Genomic DNA, 23,933 nt, shown 5'->3' on the forward strand with positions numbered 1-23,933 from the left:
GGCGTCATACCATCGAAATATTTATGTACATCAGTTTCGGTTAGTGCAGGGAAGCCGCCTACCAAATTTTGTGAAGATGGGGCCATAAATAAGAAAGTTCAACATAGCAGATGTTGTCGACCGTTATCGACCTTTATGACCGTTACGTGTAGAATTTCAAATGAAACCCGCTTAACTTTTGTAAGTAAGCTGTAAGGAATAAGCCTGCCCAATTTCAGCCTTCTACCTACACGGGAAGTTGGAGAACTAGTGATGAGTGAGTCAGTCAGTGAGTGAGTGAGTGAGTGAGTGAGTGAGTGAGTGAGTGAGTGAGTGAGTGAGTGAGTGAGTGAGTGAGTGAGTGAGTGAGTCAGTCAGTCAGTCAGTCAGTCAGTCAGTCAGTAAGGGCTTTGCCTTTTATTAGTATAGATGCAGCTAAGTTAAGGATCATTACTGACTTGTAGCCAGTGATGCCAAAAGAGGCTGTACTGTACCTATAACACGTATCTACAGAAAATGGTTAAATGTATTTTGATGAAGTCGATAGTAATAGGCATTTACATGTCTTTCGAAAGTTAGTATCTGTTCCTAGTGTAGAGTCAAAGAGGTATACCTCCAATTTTTTCCTTAAAAATTAATCATAATATATGTATTAATATATATAGGCCTTTGGAGTCTGTAGTTGCCATTGTTCAAAATGAGGACAAGAGCTGTGCTAATGAAAATCAAAGAAGCCATTATGAGGCTGAAAAACAAGAATAAAACCATTAGAGACATCAGTAAAATCTTACAGTTACCCAAATTAACTGTCTGGAATATCATCAAGAGTAAAGAATGTACTGGTGAGGTCAGTAATCATAAAGGGACTGAAAGGCCAAGGAAGAGCTTCACTGATGATAGACAGAAAGACAGACAGACAGACAGACACTTTATTCATCCCCTCATGACATAAGAATCCCCACTATGGTAAGGAAAAAGTGACGCAAATGCATGTCTGACAGATCAGAAGCATTCTTCAGGAGGTAGGTGCATATGTGTCAGAGACTACAATCCATAGAATACTTCATGAACAGAAAAACAGTGACCACACTGCAAGGTGCAAACTACTAATTAGCCACAAAAGCAGGATGGTCAGGTTACAGTTTGTGAAAAACTACTTATAAGAGCCTGCACAATTCTGTAGAGGTAAGACAAAGATGAACACGTATCAGAGAGATGGCAAGAGCAAAGTTTGAAGATGAAAAGTAACTGCCAAGATCCAATGCATACCACATCATCAATGCTTCAGAACCTTTCCTGCATGGACCTCAAGTCTCAGAAACAGTTTCATCCCACGAGCTATAAACGTACTCAGTCCATCAAGTGCTCGCGGAAGAGCATGCACATAATTACAATTAACACACTGTGAACTTGCACTACAACTGTTAACATTACACAACCTGAGCCACTTTATGAACCATTTGAAATATCTGCACTGTATGTACATGTTAATTGGGCCGGGACAGGTCGTATCTTGTCTGAGATGGACGTGTAGTCGAGTGCAGGTTATGGCACAAGTTGAGTGGCACAGGCTGGAACCTGTCTCAGGCAAATGTATAGTAGCGTGCTGAATGAATTTACAATGTACATGCACCACAGAGCTGAATTTGCCTGCTTTGGTTGAATGAGAAGTAAGGTACATGCAAGTGCTAAAAAAAATTTCAAGTGCATGCATGCGCCATCACACCAAGAGCAAGTCACACTTGTAAAAACTTCCACATCTTGCATGGCTGTGGTTGAGCATGAGCAGAGCAGACTGCTCCATATACACACACACACACGTGTGCACACACATCTTCCATAGAGAGAAGTGAGGAGCATGCAAGCACCAAAAAAATGTAAAAGTGAATGAATGCACAATCTAGTGGCTGTGGTTGAGCATGAGCAGAGCGGACGGTTCCATACACACACACGCACACGTACACGTACACATACACATACACATACACACACACACAATAGGTCTTTCATTTATATATGTCTAATACACATAATAATAATAATTCCTTGCATTTATATAGCGCTTTTCTCACTATTCAAAGTGCTCAGCAATTGCAGGTTAAGGGCCTTTGTTCTAGGGCCCAACAGAGCAGGGTTCCTTTAGTATAATAAAATTTCCAATATTAAACTTTTGGCTACTGTCCAAACCTACTATAACAGCATTTAGTTATCATAAAACAGACTCTGAATTTGTAGGTAGGATTGAGAACCTGGATAGCACCATCCTCTAACAGACCTGATTTTGTGCTAATGTGCATGTTCAGAGATGCCTTTGATAAACTGAGTCATACTCTCACTACCAAAAATAGAAACATATTGTATGAAATGAGGAAAATCGTCTCTGGTAGAATCATTGTATTTACAAAGAAAAACTTAGAATTAAGTTTAATAACCTGACATCCTCCAAAAAATGGAAGACTATTCAATATAACTATGGATAGCATAGGTAAATATATTCTAAATTTTAAATTACAATAGTTTCAGTTGATCTGCCATCATGTGATACCTAGTTCTAAGAGGAGGTTTATTCAATCTCCAAGACAAAACTACCCATTCCCAAAACCTGGATTGGGTGTTTTATGTATATATATATTGACTTCAATGTTGAAACTGGCAAAACAGTTGACTTAAATAACAATGGCACAAACACGTTTATGTAATGCAATGGCAGCAGCACACTTAAATCTTTATACCCTAAAACCAATAAATAAAAGAACAAGTCTAACAACTGGACAATACAAAAGAGCAATATGGCTAGAAAATAAAATTGTGCCTAACAAAACTTAACAAGACATTAGTTTAGCAACCAATGACATACAGTATATCCAACATTGCAGAAAACTTCGTTAAAATACTTGAAGGAAAAACAAAAACAAAATTATCTTCAAAAAGTATAAGTCTGGAAAAATGCTTAGAGACTGAAAAGGAGCAAGAAAGTACCTCTGAAAACTGCATTAGAAAAAAAAGCTAAATTTACAAAACTGAAATTAATTGTCTCAAAGAAATAAAATGTGTATAATAAGCTATTTTAAACAGGTCAGCAATACTGTGGAAAACCATTCTAAATAATCTGGTTCAATTTAATCTGGAAATTAAAAATGATAATATTTGGCAATGGGCAGCAGAGTAGTGCAGTGGCTTACTTCACAAAAATAATTGGTCATTGTCGGTGTGGAGTATGCACATTCTCCCTGTGGCTGCGTCACTTTTTTCTCCAGATAATCCAGTTTTCCTCCCACATTCCCAAACATGTGTAAAGAAGAGTAAATTGTAATTCTAATTTATACCCAATGTGAATGTGGCTATGTGTGTATGTGTGCCCTCCAATTGGGCACAGTGGCATCGTCCAGGGGTGTTTCCTACCTTTAATCTATTCCTATTGTGATAAGCTCCAAAACCCAATGATTGTGAATTATATTAAATAGAATTTAGAATAGAATTTACATTTCTTTCAAGCAGAAAATCAACTCATCAATCCTTGCCATATAAAGTACATCTAACATTAAGTTATACCATACAAAGTTAAACAAAGAATATGGAGGTAACAGTTACTTTATTGTTCCAGTTTATTTTATTTTTTCACTTTCCACTCATTATTACATTATTTCTTTGTTTCAATATGTGTGTGTGTGTGTGTGTGTGTGTGTCTGTATGCAGAACAGGAAGAGAACAGTATCTGTGAGTGAATGAGTGAGTGTGGTCTGAATCCTCTCCCTTGCTGTGTATTCCCTTGCTGCTGTTAACAAGAGCTTAGAAGATTAATGAATAGATGGAACTGTAATAACTATAGCATCCCACATCCTCAAGAAGATTTAAGGCAGAGAACATAAAGGAATGGCTGGAATAATAAAAAAGAAGAAAGACATCCTCCAACTATGCTGGAAACGTAACAACACAATGTCTTTCACATTTTATAACATATTTTCAGTACACCATATCTTACATTTCTGGATACAGCACACTTAAAAAAGTATATCAATGTCTAATTCATGCATAAAAATACTATAATAATAATAATACAATAATAAAACCCAAATTCCTCAAGACAAGCTTCCCGCAAGACAAGGCCCAAATTGAGACCAGCTACTGGAAAATTGAGGAAATGAGCAGGATTCGTTTTTAGTTAATTTTTTAATACATAGGTTTAAACAGGATATGCATAAAGCTGTTATCTATATGTGTCCACTGTCTTTTATTTATATTAGCATTCTAATATGTTTGGGAGGTTTGAGCTGTGACATTAAACTACATTTCACAGGCTAGACAATGGGTGAGATAAACTGATGTTTCCATAAAAATGATACCACTTTGATTATACCAATAATGTCTATACCAGAATCTTGCTAATTAGTTCAGGCAGTTCTCCCTAAATACAGCCATCTTTTATATTGGAAATGTAATGATGTCAGACACACACAGAAGTTCCAGAAGCATGTGACCAGCAACAAAAGTTTTTCTAACAAAAAGATGGAGATGCCAAATTTGGCAGTGCCCATAAGAAAACAACCATTGTGACTTGATGCCTTCAACCTAATAACAATAAAACATTTTAAGTTTGGTAACAAAACAATGCACAGAAAATGAATCACACTGGTCTAAAACATTTCTAACCAGTTATAAACAGTTTATAATCAAACACACACAGAACAGCCAAATAAAAGCAGAGACATTCATTTACATACATTTTCATTTGAACTGAATTTTGTGTTGCAATTCATTCCCCATAAAAAGAGATAAAACTATTAAAATAACTTCCTTGAACTGAATATATTGGCTAATTGATATGTAAAAACATATTCACTTATATTTTATACTTTATATTATAATAGTTAACACTGACATGCCTTATTCTGCAGTATATTGAACTGAGTAGTAAGATTGATTGAATAGCCGTAGTGCAAAGAATTTTAGTGGTGAATTCTTCATGATACAAACCACCCTAATATCAAAACAGTTAATCAAAGCAGATCTCACATAGTCTGAAAATAAGATGATTACAGATTGGATCAACTTCATTGACGGAATCTAAATTTTACATATATACAATAAACCAAAATGCGTTTGCGGAATTGCAATCCACTTATAAAAGTTTAATTTATTCCCTAAATATAAAGGCATGTAGTTTTCACTTCTCCACTGTTTCATAAAGCAGACAATACACCAATAATGCTACCAATTCCTTTTCTTCCTCTGTAATTCTGCTCATGATAATCAACTGTAAATCAAGAATATTTTGCTCAAAACCTCATCTCCTGCCTTAAAAGAAATTAATACTGAGATGTTGCCAGATTTTTCTAATTAAATACAAAGAAAAAGCAGCTTCTTTTTTTCATTTGGAACTTGTCTACACAACTAAGGCTTCAGATTTTATTTGTTAAATTATTTTGCTCCACTTAAACTTCCTTGATTTGGATTTCTTGCAGAAATTACCTTATTGGATAACTTTATCCATTTGTGTGAAAATAGCTAATAATTTTATTCCAAGTAAATAACTTTGAAATTATGTTTTATGAATAAATATAAACTGTCATGTTCTAGTAACAGCATGATATTACAAAAATAATGAAAACTTCTAATTCATAGATGGAAATATCAGAAACCAGTTTCCTGATTTTCTTATGAATTTAAAAACTACAAGCAGTGTATTAAGACTAAGAAACTTTTTTGTGTAACACTGTACAATTGCCCTTTTGTACACTTGTATTAATTGTCAACACCCTTTCACAAGCAAGTGTCAAGAGTAGCTTTTTGTGGTGTAAACTATGCAACAAGAAGGCAGCATCTGATTAGCATTCAGGACGCTATCTCCTTTTTTATTGCCACAGGTGCAGAAGGCTATTCAGCAATCAGATCGTAGAAACAGGCAATGTTAGTGTTAATTGAAAGAAATTCTTTTTAAAAATCTGCACTTATTAATGGATGCAGAAAAGCAAGCTAGAAGGAAAAGAAAAAGATGAAAAAAGACAAGAGCACTAACTAAACTACTGAGAAGACTTAGGACCAGAAACAAATAAACTGAAAACAAATCCATAGAATAGCAAGATTGCCTATAGAACTTCTTTCGTAACTGCAGGTGTTCAAAGCAATTTATGGTCTGTTTATGGCTGGACCTCCATAGTTGTTTAACTACTTTCCCACAGATAAAAACAGAAATGTGTACATAAAGGGTGCTACTGTTAGATACATGTTGAGATGGCATGATTGTCATATATTTAAGATTTTCTTTTCAATCCTAAAACTAATGTTTACAAATGATAACCTTAGTTGCATCAGACATAACTTATCTTTCAGCAAAGGCGAGAGCTCACATTTAACAAAAAATCAAGAATAAATATTTATTTTTGCGATAACAGTTAAAATCTTGAAAACAAAATTGTTTTAACTGAAATCAACCAATTATTTAAACAAAAACGAAAGGCAACAGAAATAAAACTACACAAAATTAAGCATATTTTCAAATTATCCAAAAATGTGTAAATAATGCAAAACACATATGTTTCACACTTGCAGATGACAAAAGTAAATAAAATTAATCTTTAAATAACAGAATCAGACACAGCATACACTTTGGGTCTCCTTGACTTTTCAATTGAATAAGAAGTGGATACATGGATAATTTCCTTCATTAAGGCCAGACAACTTAAAACTAAAGACACATAATTTTCACATTTCATTAGAACATAGGAGAACATACTCTAAAGAAGGGACATACATAATAAAACCTTAGCTGTGCGGCCCTGATAAAGGGTTGAGTCCTGAAATGCATCAGACTGATGGATTACGATGTGAATATTCGCTAGCAGATGTTTGATTCTTGGACATTTTTGGTTATCTTGACCCTCTGGATTTTGTTACTTATAAGATGTTTTTCATGGTCATTTACCTGCCCTTCTTACTGTTGAAAAATTGTTTAAAATGGTGGAAGCCTTTATGCTCAATTTATAATGATGGAAACGGTAATACATTTTTTTGTATTTAAGTAAAGATAATATCTTTGTGAAATGGAGGTTAGGTAAATTTAATAATAATATTTTTTGAGAAATAACCTAGTTGTTCTTTAATTTGTATCTTTATAGTATTGCAGCTGGTGTTGTATAGTTTAGATGGTCTTTTGATTAAAGGATCTAGTGGGCATTCAAAAATCATGCATCTTTATGTTAAGATGGCTTAATGAAAATTGCACAGGGAAAAGTTCTATGAATGCATCCTGAAGAGAACTGTGAAAGTCTCTTAATTGAAACTAGAAGAATAAAAGCACAGACATTACTCATGGCTATGAAAATATTTTTTTTGCCAAGTAATAATTAATATAATTTATCAAAAGGCCATTTTTGTTATAGTCTACTAAGAAGTAATACATTCCAGTATAAAAGTCACATAAGAAGATATGGAAAACAGAATTTCATATTTCAGCAAAATTATTTCCATTGTCAAGTTGCTCCCTCTGGAGTTTCTTCATTCTAGGCTAAGTTGTGTTCTGTGATGTTGTCTATCAGCTTTTTTCTTTTTTTTTTGGTGATCAATTCTTTGTTTATTCAAGAAATTTAACACACTTAAAGAAGAACAACTGAAAGGGGGATCAACTGTATGCTCCAAACGGCACCCGGTATTGACCCTCAAAGGCCAAGCACCATATTCGTCACCAATCAAAGCCTAGCAGCAGGGTTAAAATCAACAAATACATAGGTAAAAAGAGGAAAATAATTAGGTAACAGAAGCATCAGGGACACCACCAAATTAACTTATGTGAGCTGTAACTGTGATGTCAATAAGCATCAATTAATAAAGTTTTTTTTTTTTTTTTTACTTATGTAAAATGTAGGTATCACTTATGTGTTTTACTAGTAGGAGTTATTGTTTGGTTTTTTTTGGGAATAAGCTGCCTTTGTTATGTGCCTTGTGTTTTGTAGGTGGTTCCCTAAGAGGCAGGGCCACCCGCCCATCACCTTCACGGACTGCCCTCAGCCCTTTGGGATGCCCACAGATCCTGATGGTTCATTTGGATACACTAGAGAGTGGTGAGTTATTGTGCTTTTTGTGATTTATTTGTACTTTTGTGATTTTCTGGAATTTTCAACTACTGCTATGTTGATTTTTTTTTAACCTTACCTTGGATTACTGTATTGAGACTTTGTTTGCCTTGGATTGCCTATGCTGGCAACTCCTGTAGGCCTTTTGTGCTCCACAGTGTAACAGAGCATTATGTGAGAGTAATTTTTATTTTATACATGTTTGGCACTTGCTCTTATATCTAGTTTGGGATTGATGGGAAATGCCTTCCAGTGGGCATTTCTGGGAGTGTTTTTGATGCTCATGTGCTCTGGATCTACTAGTCGTAACATGATACAATTTGTGAGATTGCAAGTGCAGCACAAGGCTGGCATAGGGCAGTGTCAAGACAGAGCCACAGCGGAAACAGAAGAGGTCCTACATAATGGTAGTGTGGGAGTGCAAATTCTACTATGGGGCAGTGAGCCCAGTGTATGCACCTTTTTGGTCTAACGACTGTTCAGATATGCTGCTTACTAAGTATACTAGCCAAATTAAAATAATTTAAAAGAGAAAAAGTTAACATTTTCAAATGCAGCATTGCAAAAAAGTATAAAATAATTTTTAAAAAAGCACTCCTACCCCAGCTCATTGGCTCTGACCTTCATTTTATATTTGCAGTCACACAATGGAATGGGCCAAACTCACACATTTAAAAGTAAACACACATGAAGGGATCAAAACCAGAAAAGAACTATATTGCATGCCATGATGGATTAAAGAACTATAGACCTGAGAAGGGTAGTTTCAGTTTCACTGTGTAACAATATTGCACTATATTTAACCCGTGCTCCTTATCTGAATAATGTGTTTGCTTGAAAGTTTCCATAAAATGTGTTTAATCAAAAATGATAAAGTCTTCTACTTTTTGAAGGAAAGGCAATTATATTGAGATTATATTTCAAACTACACCATTCAATGTGCTTGCTGTCCTTTTCCATTTTATATATGGGTCAAAGCATTTGTACTGAAGGTGTGAAATTTATTAGGAGTGCTCAACAGGATGAAAATCCTAACATATTTTATGAAATCTGAGTATTTTGCTAAAGGTTTCATGTAAATATTTCAGCTTCACCAGTCAATGTATTTTACGCTAATTTGGTCTCCAGAAACCAAGAAATCAATGCTGACAGAAGTTACACTAAATAAATCATCCTTTGAAACACTGAGAAATAAAGAAGCACAATTTTCTAAGTCACTATATCTAACAAAACTATAAGATCATATGCTGAACATAATTCATGCAACAACCTTTTTGTCTAGATATCAGTTATATCTAAAACTCAGAAAAAAAGTTAAATATGTTTTCTTCTATTGACCAGTAACAAAATATGCTGCATAATTGTATGTGCATGTTTCTGGTAAGAAGAAAGAATAAGTCAGAACATTAAGACGTACTTTGTGAGTAGAAAAACTGTATTACATAATCAGAATCCCAGATGTGTAAATGATGGTGAACTGGGAATAAAGTTGGGGCAGGTCCAATATTCACACTGGTAAGTAGCTCTTCTTCAATCCAAGAGTAAGGGCATACATGGGGGCACACTGCCAATTTTTTGGAGGAGTGGAGGTTCACTGCACACAACCAGCAAAGAAGCGTAATTTATTTGCCTATTAAGGATTAGAAGAAAGATGAAGAAGGTGAATTCTGGGGCAAAAGCATTTACTAGCAGTGGCAGGGAGCCAAGATACAGTATTTTCCTGGGTGCCTGACACTGTTGGGAATTAAGGGTGTAATGTGTCCTGGTTCAACAGTAGGCAGTGCTAGTCAGGCTGAATCCCAAAACCTGACTCTAAATATGATTTTAGTCTTGCCCTTAAGCTATCCCACGATGACGAATAAATAATTGTGGTATCCAGCACAATTAAAGGAAGGCCTAGTGAGGAGAACAGCTGCATTAATGATTTGTCACTGTTGTTTTTTCTATTAGCTTTACCCTGCCATGTGTAAATAAATGTCTTCCTTGGTTGGAAAATCTGCTGCTTGTCTACACATGGCAGTTTAGGGTTGCAGTAAATTATTTATTTTGTCCTTGTTTACTGCAACAGTATATACATCGGCTTAGCATAATATATTGCTTCAAAGTCTTTTTTTTTTTTTACATGCTACCGAGATATCTTTTAAGTTTGCACAACCTACTAAAACAGTAGCAGTAAATATTCAAATTATTCTCTAATTCCAGATTTTCGATCTATTTTAAATAGACTACTGTAATTTGTTAACTGCATTTCACGAGTAGCACAGGCATATACTTTCGCATCAGAGGTCACTTGCTAACATTTGGGGCACAAATTAGAAACATTCTTCTAGTCAAAATTCCATAAAGGGCTTCATAAGGAGTCTTATATTTCTGTCAGAATATCATATAGAAAAAGGATCCTGAAAATAATATTTTTTATTGTTGTTGTTATATTGATTTTGATCACAATCACAGAAATGCTGTACTTATTCATTACTTCAAACCCATTACCGTTTCAAGCAGCAGCACAGTGCTTAAACATATCAAATTTGCTGCTAATTTGAAATGTTACATTATTTCATGAGCTGAATAGCAGTCACTTCTGCTGCTCACAAATATTATCACTTGCTGCTTGCACCATGATGGACAACAACAACGTTATTTTTTAAGACCTTGTTATTATAGGAATCATGTTCTTGTGTTTTAGAAGTATAAAAATGGAAAAATGTCCTTTTTTCAGAAATGACACAGTTATCTGCAATAAAGAATAGATTTGTTGGATCCATTTTAATTTAATAATTTCTTTAAGGATATTAAGGTAACAGCAGTATTGGACATGGCCACCAGGATGAGAATGAAGTTCAATCCAAAGAAGTCAAGGTATGTGGTGTTAAGGAAAAGGTACGCCAACCAATAAATTCAAATTTCCAATCAGAAAATTAACTGGTTCCAGTTTCAAGTAGATGACTGAGTAATTGGTTTGACAAGAATGTATCCAACAAAAATAATATCATAAATATGGTACCAGAGTTAAATAAGTAGTGTAATATGACTGACTCCTCACGATTGCAAAGAAAATACGAGGCTTATATTTACCATCATGGACTGTTAGCTAGACTTCTGTGGCTAATAACAGTACACAAATCTGGTCTTTCTCTCCTTGGAGTGAAGAGAAAGATTAACATTTAATTCCAAAAATGGTTGATATTCTCTCCAAGCTTAACTTTAGTGGTGTTGTATGTAAAGTCAGGATATAAGTAGCTGCAACTCCTTTTATCTTCAATTGTAAAAGAAATTAAGGAAATAAAATGCAGGATGGAGATATGCTTAAGAAATTCTAATAACTGCATGTCATAAGAGCATGAATTATCACTAGACGCTCACACCAGGACTCTGCACAATGAAGAGAAACACTGCTGTCAACAAGGCCTTGAGTGCCTGGATCAAAATCCTCATACCTTATATTACAGCAGATTTTTAATATGTCATGTAAATTACACATACATAGGTACAAGATTAACACCATCCAATTCAGGATGGTGGTGTGGAGTTTGGGCATATCCTAACAGCACAAAGCACAAGGTAGGAAACAGCCTGGACAGGGTGCTAGTCCATTTCCGCACATAAACCTACTTACACGGTGCCAATTTACAGCTGTCACTTCATGTACCACACTCATATTTGGCATTGGAACTGAATCCACAACAATGTGCCTGTGAGGCAAAAGCCATAACCACTATGCCACCAATTCAAATACCCAATCAAATTTAGACTTTAAATGAAAGGCCCATTTCTTAGATATTGATGTTACTGCAAGGCTCTTAAAAATAACCTAATATCACAATATTATCCTATCATCGAACCCGGAATCTTTTCCTCTCATACATACTATATTAGATTGTACGGCTGTGTGTTAACGTTTCTCATACAGGACAAGAGATGAAGGGTGTTTGTTTCACATGTTTTTCATTTAATGTTATTTATCTTTTTAAACATTAGAGCTCATGCACTATGTAGTTTATTATGCATGTGTTTATCAAGGAGAGGGTGGTCAGTTAATGTCTTCTGTATCCTGATATTGTGATGCAATGTTTCTGCTTTATTGTGCCCCATCTTATCGGATTTAAACCTAATATTAAATAAAGGATTTATTTACTACTGACAGTTGTGGGAATTATGGAGAAATTCCTGTTCTGACAGAGAGAAAAGGAGTAAGCACCACAACTACAGTAAATAGACCTTATAAAAATGTACCATTTGCAAGTATGAGAAAATTAGTGAAGCTACAGAGTGCATTGTGATTTACAATTGGAAAGTTTCACTGGATGGATGGTAGTTTCAGTTTTCCTAAACAAGTCACTCTGCAGAACCCCTAATTTCTTCCCCAATGAAAAAACTAATGCAGACTGTAGATGTTCTTGAAATGCACTTGAAACAATGTTGTGCTCTGTTAAAACGTGTGTACACTTGATTACAATTGAATGCATTTCCAAAGTAATGTTAGATTTTTAATATGCTTTTTCTGACATATTTATGCATACAGCCTTTATACTATATGCAAACATTTTTACTGCTACTCACACCCTACATTTGAACAATCAACCCAGAAAACTGACAACTTTTTCATAACCTGTCAGAGCTGTTGGGATGTTCCTCTGTGAGGCATCTTGTAACCAAAAGTTATTTATTCTATTCTATGTCTACTAGAAGTACTCTGTTTTAAAGTGCATTATGCAGTGTCTAATCAGAGATACCATGCACTGTGGAAAATATATTTTTTAATAATTTTTAAAAACATTTCTGAATTACTCTTTCTTGGTTACATAATAGTGTAGTTATTTAAGGCCATATACCTGTGATAGTGAAAAAATTATCTTTCCAGAACATATACTTGGCAACCTAACACTTCATTGCTGGCAGAATTTCTGTTGAGTTCCAAACTATTTTTTAATGATTCACTCAGTATGTCTTGTTCCACCCTGTGGGAGTCCCAAAAAGCTTACCTGTGTGGACAGATTATTTCCTTCTGCTTTTATAGGAATAGGGCAGCAGTGCTATAGGGTGGATATTATTGGATCTTATTGTAAAACCAGACCAGAGTTATGCCCCTTGACCTTGTCCTGATCTTTACAAGAAGTGTCTCAGATTAAGTGAAAAAATGTAATCAATTGCTTCAAAAGATAAGAAACCACTCACATTTATGTCTTATAAAGTACAGATCAATCTCAAAAGTGATAATTTGTCTGAAAATGTTCTAAATTGTCAGGCCATAGTATTTCTGTCATGTTCAGTGTAAGTGAAAAATATTAATTTGTTCTTTACAGTTTCAAGACTACAAATAGCCACACATGAACAAGGAAGTGCAAGTAAGCCAAAAGTCAACTGCAGATTCAACTGCAACTGAGACATTGTAAAATGGGAGAAGACAAATCCCAGACAGATAAATAAATAGATAATACTTAGTTATTTGTGCGACAGTTTCTGTCTTATTTTGGCACTTTATCTGTGCCTTATCTGGCTTTCTAATAATGTTAGTATCATTATACAAATATGTACCATAAACAATACAAACCATCAACCCATCTGTACTACTTTTATGATACAATAAACCAAGGGCCTTATATAACAACAAATACTATGGAAATGCTTAAGAACCATTATAACATGTGATAGGAGGGAGTCAAGGCAGTCACCCAACCCAGAACAGAGCAATGATTACATAATAATCAAAAATATCCTTTCTGAATTTTTTTACTACTAATTTATATAAACATGTCAATGTCATTCTCATTTTCATTGTCATTTTTCTGTTTTAGATTTTGTGTTTCTCACTTAATTTCAGTTGAACCTAGTCAATCATTTTGTGTATTTTTTGTCACTCGCTTTAGTATAAATCTACATCATGAGTAAGCTTCCCATCTGTGAGAAAAAAATGTGAGTGAGCTGTAGACTACTAGTACATATTCAGAAAAGAATGTTTCTAAGCATCCCTTTTAATTTGCGTACTTATAAAAACATTTTCATGTCAAATTTAGGCTTTACGACTCCAGAGTTACACATCCATTTTAATGTAAAATGGAATTCATGGAATTTAAGATCAATTCTGCTCATGTGATCATTTTATAAATAAGGCAACTGATCTCCAAAGCAGTTACCTTGCTGTCTGCACTGTTTGAGGGGACACATTGTCCCATATACAATGGATTCAGTATTCAGACAATTTCACTTGTTTTCACATTTTCTTATGTTGCAAATAATATATGAAAATTTTTCGCATTATCGTTCTAGGTTATTGAGAGTATTGCTTCATGTGGGGGAAAAAATTCAAATGATTTTAGCTAAAGGCTGTAACATAGCAAAATGTGAAAAAAGTGAAAGTGTCTGAATACTTTCTGAATCCACTGTATTCCCTTTGAGGGCCATGTGTGCTATACTGGGCAGAAAGTAATTCTCTCCTTGGCCTCACTCTCTCTCTCTGGAGTCAGAGAACCAGGCAAATATGCCTAATGCTACATTATCGGCAGGGTTCAGTGAACACAAAAACAAACTACTGCCTTATAGTGGACCCTGTGTATCTACACTGGCATCTGAAGGACCTCTCCTGTTGTCATTATTACTTCCTCTCTCATCGGGAAGTGGTTTGCCATCCTGGTAGTACCCTTGCTTCTGGTCACCTCTTGATGGCAAGACATCAACTGACAAACAAGGAAATAACAATTAAGTTCATGCGACAATTGAAATAAAACTCATTTTACACCTGTAGAAGGAAACTCCTGGATGACATGTAAATGCATCCATCAGTTATTGCCACATCTAGGATGTTAATAGGAAATCTGTATTGGCCAACTCTTTGTATTCATCTGACCTAAATATTTTCAAACTGTAATTACTTTTATGTAGTTAAGCAAATGTTTTCATAAAGGCTACAGAACTTCTTTAGATGAAAGTCTACATTTTTAAAATCCTGCCATGCTATTGTGCATAGGAACAACATCAAGTAAATAATATCAGCAACTAGCTTTTAGTGATTATGAAACATTTTTGAATTTGTAGAGAGAACATAATCAGAGGTTAAAAAGGTCTAATAAGCAAACACAGATATCCATTAAAATCACATAGTACAAACAGATAACAAAAAAACAGAGGAAATTAATGATTAAAATAAAAATTTCAGTCAAAACATTATTACCACCTTCATAAACAATAATAGCAAAAAAACATGGATCCAATACTGTTACTCTTGCTGATAAATATAAAGGGGAATTGTGGGAGAGTTGAGAATGTTATCTGAGAAAGTGGCCTGTAGGAGAAGATATGCATTGATATTTACTAACATTGGCTCAAGTCTCTAGTTTTACTTATTGTTTGTTCAAGTTTATTCCATAATAAATATAATATTTTTTGAAATGGCTAATTGTTAAAGGCTACATCAAGATTACAGACAGTATATTAAACAAGCTAAAAGGTCTGTTTTTCTTCAATAGATATCATTAAAATAAAGTACTATGGTCATTAACAAAAGCCTGTTTATTATTTTGGAGACTCTTCAAGTCAACTTACTTTTGTTGATTTCTTTTAGAGAGCCTGGAGGCCTCTGCAGCTGCTTTTCTTGCCTCAAATTCTTCCCTCTTCAGTACCTCTCCGCTTCCCCTGTACCCCAGCTCCACCAGCTGGCGGGCCAACTCCTCATCCTGAAGGAGCAATGAAAACTATCTGGTGAGCTAAGAACATTAATAGTGGAGGTGGCAGTATAACACTCAATAGAAACATGTTTATAACTTTTGGCATATAATAAGTAATAGAGACGTAATGTTAGGTAATTAAACAAGAGCAGATTTCTTATTGTTTTTAATCCAAAATATTACTATACTCAACGTAAAGATCATTCGCTTATAAGAACTGGAACATAAATTTATGCCAGTTACTGAGCTACAAGCACAGTATAATACTTTATAGAACTGGACTGTAATTGTGTAAGCAGTCTTGTTGCTTAGTGGGTAAAGGCTTTTCTTAACTTAACGTTAATTCTCATGAAGTATGGACCTGTAGTCACTGCATGCTTCAAAACAGCTGAAAGATGAAACTAAGTCTCTATATAAATCAACATAAACAACTTATATTTGGTCACTTGTTTTTCACCAGAAGATAACTTTCTATGTTTTATTAAAAATGTAAAAATATGTGTCCTTTTAGCAAATATTATATTATATTATATTATATTATATTATATTATATTATATTATATTATATTATATTATATTATATTATATTATGTACACAACCCCACAGCTAAATAGCACCTCAATTCCAGGCAAGTCAGTTCTACTCCCAGCCCAATCTGTGTACACAAAAATATAAATACATTTACCTACATCTGACAAAATTGCTAATGCTGAAAGATTACCCATATGCAAGAAAAGGAACAAAAAAATTCAGAGAAATGCTATTGTACTGTCCAATACCCCCATCTAATGGTGATATAATAAACTGCATCCTAAAGAAAATCTGTAGCACCAAGGAAGCGTTTTGTTTACTTCATGATAACAAAAAACTAAGTGTAATTCCATTTCGACAATAAAGGAAAACCAATTAAAATGAACTCTGGATTTTATTTTAAAATGTGAAGTTTTACAAAATCAATTTCATGAAATGTCATAGAAGACATAAATATCACAGAGAAAAAAAATTACAGTAATTTCTAAAATACCTTTTCCAATTCAGAATGGAGGGACATCAGAGGCTATCCTTAAAGAAAGTTTTGCAAGGCAGGCAGGAATATCAGTCATTCGCAAGGTTACATACTCCCTCTCATCAGAGCAATTCAGAGCCAGCGCACGCCATTCTGCCACTTCAGGCAAAACGTAATTGTACTGCTTCATTTGAATTTCCAACAAGATAACCATTTGGCAAGAATACAGAAGGGATAAATATTGTAGCATTGTACACCATTCACTTTCAAATCTTATTAAGTGACAGTTTAAATCCTCCAAGATTTCATCAGATTTACTGATAGTTCAATGCACACATCCTGTACCAATGCAACTCTCTTGGTAAGGCCCCAAGTCTCGCTCTCACTCTCAGTCTCTATTAGACTGAACAGAACTTAAACAACAATGCCACTAACTTACACTCAAACCTGCTACCATCTGCCCATTTGAAATATTAAATGTAAAACATCATTTTGGTTTTCTCATATTTTTTCTTGATTAAATTAATTTTTCAGTGAGGCTGGATTTTTCTGGGCTTGCAAGTGCCAAGAATTTGTTGTCAGTCAATCAGTGAGTCAATTAGAGACATGTAACTTTATATACTTTGTATATATTTAGTGCCTCTAAAAAGATTTTATCCTCTTGGAAATGTTCACATTTTATATTTATACAACACTAGCAAAATACCCGCGCTTCGCAGAAAAAGAAAATTAAACCTTTTTAAATTGAGGGAAAATATACCAATAATTATTTGTTAAGGATCTCTTTGTATACCACATTGTGAGTCCGGCCCTCCGGTTGTAATATGACCAAGTTGTGCGCTGAGCTTACTCTTGAGAATGCAACATACAGTTGGCCATGTGAACAGTAATCTTGTTTCAAATCTCACAGCTTGGATTGCTGCTGTCATAATCGGTTTGAGTTTCATGGTTTGTTTCAATTACGACAATATTTGCACAACTTGTGCTGAAGTGACATTCGGCTTCTGTCAAGCGTTGTAAGCATACAACCAGTTTCATCGATAACTTCACATCCAGCTTTTGAGAGTTTAAACATTGATAAACATCAAAATGTCCACTACTGAAATCGTCACCTGTGAATCTAAGATGTTTAAGAGGCACTGGCAGTTGTTGAAAGGTGTAAAATATTTGGCCATTTCGGTACACTTGAAAGCGACAACCGAACAATTCAGCGGCCGCCATCAACTCACATGCAGAACCATAGGTGAAGGGCTTAAGCATTTCACTCTTATAGTGCTCCTGTGTAGTATAATTATCTCCTGTACCATCATCAGTCCACACCTTGAACTTGTCCCAGTCATTCAATACATAAGACACAATGTTCCTCCGGATATCAAGAGTGAGCCTGATATGGCCGTGCAATATGTAACAAAGAGAATGGAAAAGGTAGGTGCCATCTCCAGGCATGGAAACCACTCGGTAAGTGACAGTTCTTTGATCGATGGTGATCACATCGATAGACATGTTAATGGGTGTATGGTTGGCCTTATATAGGCAGGCAGCCAACAACATGGAAGGCGTTGGGATGGGGGACCCAACGCCGCCCCACACAGTGACCGAGCTGCAGGCTATGGACGTATATATGTGCGTAAGTAGGATTCAGTTAGCGTTGGGAACCCGCATACCAAATTTCTTGAAGATGGGCCCATAAGTAACAAAGACCGTTAAAAAGTTCAATATGGCGGCCGACAGTGGCGTCATACCACCGAAATAAGTACGTACATTGGTTTCGGTTAGCGCAGGGAAGCCGTCTAGCAAAGTTCGTGAAGATGGGGCCATAAATAAGAAAGTTCAACATGGCGGACGTTGTCGACCGTTAAGACCGTTACGCGTAGAATTTCGAAATGAAACCTGCTTAACTTTTGTAAGTAAGCTGTAAGGAATGAGCCTGCCAAATTTCAGCCTTCTATCTACACGGGAAATTGGAGAATTAGTGACATTGGAAAGTTCAATATGGCGGCCGACAATGTCGTCATACCATTGAAATAAGTATGTACATTGGTTTCGGTTAGTGCAGAGAAGCCGCCTACCAAATTTCGTGAAGATGGGGCCATAAATAAGAAAGTTCAACATGGTGAACGTTGTCGACCGTTATCGACCGTTATGACCGTTACGTGTAGAATTTCGAAATGAAACCTACTTAACTTTTGTAAGTAAGCTGTAAGGAATAAGCCTGCCAAATTTCAGCCTTCTACCTACACGGGAAGTTGGAGAACTAGTGATGAGTGAGTCAGTCAGTGAGTGAGCGAGTGAGACTTTTATTAGTATAGATTGAATCACAATGGATTTAATTTGGCTTTTATAACACTGATCAAAATGAAAACAGGTCTAAATTAATTACAAATATAAACTGCAAATTAATTTCTCACATACGTATTCACCCCTTTTAATATGACACAGCTAAATCATCAATAGTCTAGCAAATTGTTTTCAGAAGTTACACAATTAGTTCAATGGAAGTCAATTGATTGTAGTATAAATGGACCTGTACATGGAATGTTTAATTTCTGGTTAATTAAAATAATGGCTTAAACAACATAACAAAGACAAAAAGTACACGCCAAGTAACTCCATGCAAAGGTGATTGAAAAGTCGGGAAATGGAAACTAGAAAATATTTAAGTCACCGAACATCCCTTGGAGCACAGGTAATTCAAAAAATACAAAATGGATAAATTACAGCACAGCTGTAAATCTTCCAAGAGATGTTCGTCCACAAAAACTGAGTGACCATGCAGGACAATTAGTGAGGGAGGAGTTACAAGCTACATTGGCTTTAAGTGAAGAGACCGTGCATACAACAATTGTTGCTTAAGTGCTTCACTAGCTACAGCTTTAAGTGAGAGTGGCAAGAAGAAAGTCACTGTTAAAAAAACACAACAGAAGACATAAACTATACTCTGAAGATAGCTGGAAAAAGATTCAATGGCCTAGTTTTGTAACAACAACAATAATAATAATAATAATGATACATTTTATTTATATTGTGTCTTTCCAGCTTCCGGATCTCAGTACCAGTATTGAAATGGTATTAAAGTAAATAATGGATATCTCCTGAACCAACGCTCCCCAACCCCGTCTCACAGAAGCCTTACAATCACGTTTGCCTGCCTTTCTGCACTCCGTAGATCAATACAAGGAACTCGGAGTATCAAATTTGTTTATGGTAATAAATATGTTCAAATAGTGGTATGGGGAGAGGAGACTGGTCCCCCTTGGTGAATCTAGCTACATGTAATATGTTTATTTCATTGAAAACCGGAGGGGGAGGGAGTGATCTGTAATTGCAATTGTGCTAATAAATGACTAACATTTACTTCCAGTATCGAAATTAAGAAAATGTTGGTATCTTACTATTTTAAAATTTGTATTTTTCGGTACTTTTTCAGTACCAGTATAGCATACAACCCTAGATAAGTTTAAAATTAAGTTTATTGGCCATCAGACTAAACAGCATATTTAAACACTCTACATTATCAAAAACACACCATCCCTACCACACAGGTTGGTTGGGTCAACATGATGCTGCAATGCATGATGCTGTGGAGATAGTTCTTTGCAGCAGGCACTGAAAGCTTGTGAGGATAGAAAATTACAAATATGCAGCAAAATACAAGGAAACCATGGAGAAAAGCTGATCCATTCTACAAGAAACCTGCAACTTGGGAGAAGATTTGTTTTCCAGCAAGACAAAGACCCTTAGCATAAAGCCAAAGTTGCACAGGAATGGCTTCAAAAAAAGAATGTTAATATTGCAGAGTGGCTAGTTGAGAATTTGTGGCTGGAATTGAAATAAGCTGTTCATTCACAATCTCCCTGCAGTCTGACAGAGTTTGAGTAGTCTTACAAAGAAAAATGGTGAATAATTGTAGTGTCGAGATGTGCAAGGCTTATAGAGACCTGTGTACACAGATTCAATGCTGTAACTGCTGCCAAAGGTGCATCTACTAAATGCTGACCTGAAGAAGTTAAATGCTTATGCGATTAATTATTTTGTGTTTTATACTTGTAATTAATTTAAGTTCATTTTGCAGAGATCTGTTTTCACTTTGATATTAAACAGTATTTTTCTTTTGATTAATGTCAAAAATCCAAATTAAATCCACTATTTTTCAATTTTGTATAATAATAAAATGTGAAAACATTTGGTGAGGTGAACACTTTTTCTAGGCACTGTATACTGTATATATTGTAGATACACAGCATATTGTTAGAATGGTAACAATGTGATGCCCAACATGGGGCTAGCAGTGTAAGTGGGTGCTCCTAGAAACACTGTGCAAAAGATACAGGCTAAAAGCTACAGCTGTTACAGGAAAAAGGCAGTGCAGTTAATAGGTGGTCACAAATACAGTGATTTGTTTCAAGCCAGAATGGCCAGATCTACAGAATCTTTAGGGTGCTTTCAGGGTGTGATATAACACGTGTGTGCCTAAATAAGTACATGTACAACAAATATCAGTATTATTATTTGGTTGATGTCTTTACAAGTGGAGCAGTGGTAGGTGAAGTGACTTGCTCATGGTCACATAGTGTCAGTTGCAAGATTTGAACCCACAACCTCAGGGATTGAAAATCCAAGTCTTAACCACTATGACACGCTGTGTGCCAACGATCTAGGTGCATTGACCAACAGGCAGCTCTGTTGGTAGTAAAGATATTTTAGGAAGTCACCTCACTCCAGATGTGTCAGTAGCACTGTGTACAAATAGCCAGTTTGAAAAGCAAACTGGTAGGAAGTAAATGAAATACAGAGGGAGTCAAGGAAAACTTTAGGTATTGGAAAGCTTTGTGTAATAAATCCCTTGTGTAGCAACAAAGTATTATTTTTTTCCTCTGTCTTTTTGCCTTCATGCTTTCACAGCCTATTTTTATTTAGTTATTTATTTCTTCAACAGAATAGGAAGAACTATGAGATATAGTAAGGTCCATAAATATTTGGACAGAGACAACTTTATTCTAATTTTGGTACTGTACATTACCGCAATGAATTTTAAAAGAAACAACTCAGATGCAGTTGAAGTGCAGACTTTCAGTTTAATTCAGTGGGTTGATCAAAAAGATTGCATAAAAATGTGAGGCAACTAAAGCATTTCTTGAACACAATCCCTTCATTTCAGGGGCTCAAAAGTAATTGGACAAATTAAATAACTGGAAATAAAATGTTCATTTCTAATACTTGGTTGAAAACCCTTTGCTGGCAATGACAGCCTGAAGTCTTGAACTTATGGACATCACCAGATGCTGGGTTTCCTCCTTTTTAATGCTCTGCCAGGCCTTTAGTGCAGCGGCTTTCAGTTGCTGTTTGTTTGTGGGCCTTTCTGTCCGAAGTTTAGTCTTCAACAAGTGAAATGCATGCTCAATTGGGTTAAGATCAGGTGACTGACTTGGCCATTCAAGAATTTTCCACTTCTTTGCTTTAATAAACTCCTGGGTTGCTTTGGCTGTATGTTTTGGGTCATTGTCCATCTGTATCATGAAACGCCCAATCAATATGACTGCATTTAGCTGGATTTGAGCAGACAGTATGTCTCTGAACACCTCAGAATTCATTCGGCTGCTTCTTTCCTGTGTCATATCATCAGTAAACACTAGTGTCCCAGTGCCACTGGCAGCCATACACGCCCAAACCATCACACTGCCTCCACCGTGTTTTACAGATGATGTGGTATACTTTGGATAATGAGCTGTTCCACACCTTCTCCATACTTTTTTTCTTGCCACCATTCTGGTAGAGGTTGATCTTGGTTTCATCTGTCCAAAGAATGTTTTTCCAGAACTGTGCTGGCTTTTTTAGATGTTCTTTAGCAAAGTCCAACCTAGCCTTCCTATTCTTGAGGCTTATGAGTGACTTGCACCTTGCAGTGCACCCTCTGTATTTACTTTCATGCAGTCTTCTCTTTATGGTAGACTTGGCTATCGATATGCCTACCCCCTGGAGAGTGTTGTTCCCTTGGTTGGCTGTTGTGAAGGGGTTTCTCTTCACCATGGAAATGATTCTGCGATCATCCACCACTGTTGTCTTCCATGGACGTCCAGGTCTTTTTGTGTTGCTGAGTTCACCAGTGCTTGCTTTCTTTCTCAGGATGTACCAAACTGTAGATTTTGCCACTCGTAATATTATAGAAGTTTCTCGGATGAGTTTTTTCTGTTTTCGCAGCTTAAGGATGGCTTCTTTTACCTGCATGGAGAGCTCCTTTGACCGCATGTTGTCTGTTCACAGCAAAATTTTCCACATGCAAGCACCACACGTCAAATCAACTCCAGGCCTTTTATCTGCTTAATTGATAAGACATAAAGGCGGACTTGAACACACCTGCCGATGAAATAGCCTTTGAGTCAATTGTCCGATTACTTTTGAGCCCAGGAAATGAAGGGATTGTGTTAAAAAAATGCTTTAGTTGTCTCACATTTTTGTACAATCTTTTTGTCCAACCCACTGAATTAAAGCTGAAAGTTTACACTTCAACTGCATCTGAGTTGTTTCATTTAAAATTCATTGTGGTGACGTACAGAACCAAAATTAGAATAAAGTTGTCTCTGTCCAAATATTTATGGACCTAACAGTATTGAAGAACAATCTTTCAATAAAGGAAAGCAACAAGTGTGAAACTTTCCTTTGCCTAATCTGTCACCTGTGGCAATCAGGACAATAAAAGCAATTGTCTAGTTAGGCAGCAAGCAGTTAACTTCAATTGATATAAAAAGATTGCATGCTTCAACTGGAGCAGTATTCATTACTTTGAGGAAGGAAGAAGCCATCTGGATTTCTGAACTGTGGTAGTTTGCTTAATTGCATGACTTTAAACCAATTCACATGCAAAACTGGTTTACTTTTTCTCAAAATAAATTGTTACACTGGTGAAGCTTACTTTATTTAAATCTTTCACTGTAGAGCTGTCACCATAATATATAACATATTCACCACAAGGAAGAATATATAGTACACTACTATTAACTCTTGGTTGAACTCAAATGATAATCACACAATTTTAAAAATGAAAAACATTCATTCTTTTTTGCAGCCTGCACCTGCAAGGGATCTGAGTGAGTTTGGATTTAAACACCCTCTTTAAACCAGAACCTATCATTTTACAACCCAACCAAAACACAACATGTTCTTTATTATTTTGCTCAACAACCAGCTAACCAACCATAGCCTCTTTAAGACATAGAATT

At 35.6% G+C, this 23,933-nt stretch overlaps 1 protein-coding gene across 1 annotated transcript in view; it reads right to left on the minus strand.

The window, feature by feature from the left end:
• Positions 1-23,933, minus strand: part of cfap299 (cilia and flagella associated protein 299) — a 358,409-nt gene that overhangs the window by 309,591 nt on the left and 24,885 nt on the right. Inside the window, exon 2 of the mRNA XM_039758533.1 lies at positions 15,588-15,718. Coding sequence (XP_039614467.1) covers positions 15,588-15,718 — 131 coding nt within the window. The remainder of the gene's footprint in view (positions 1-15,587; positions 15,719-23,933) is intronic.

Source organism: Polypterus senegalus, chromosome 7, assembly GCF_016835505.1.
Source record: "Polypterus senegalus isolate Bchr_013 chromosome 7, ASM1683550v1, whole genome shotgun sequence".
Taxonomy (NCBI): Eukaryota; Metazoa; Chordata; class Cladistia; order Polypteriformes; family Polypteridae; genus Polypterus; species Polypterus senegalus.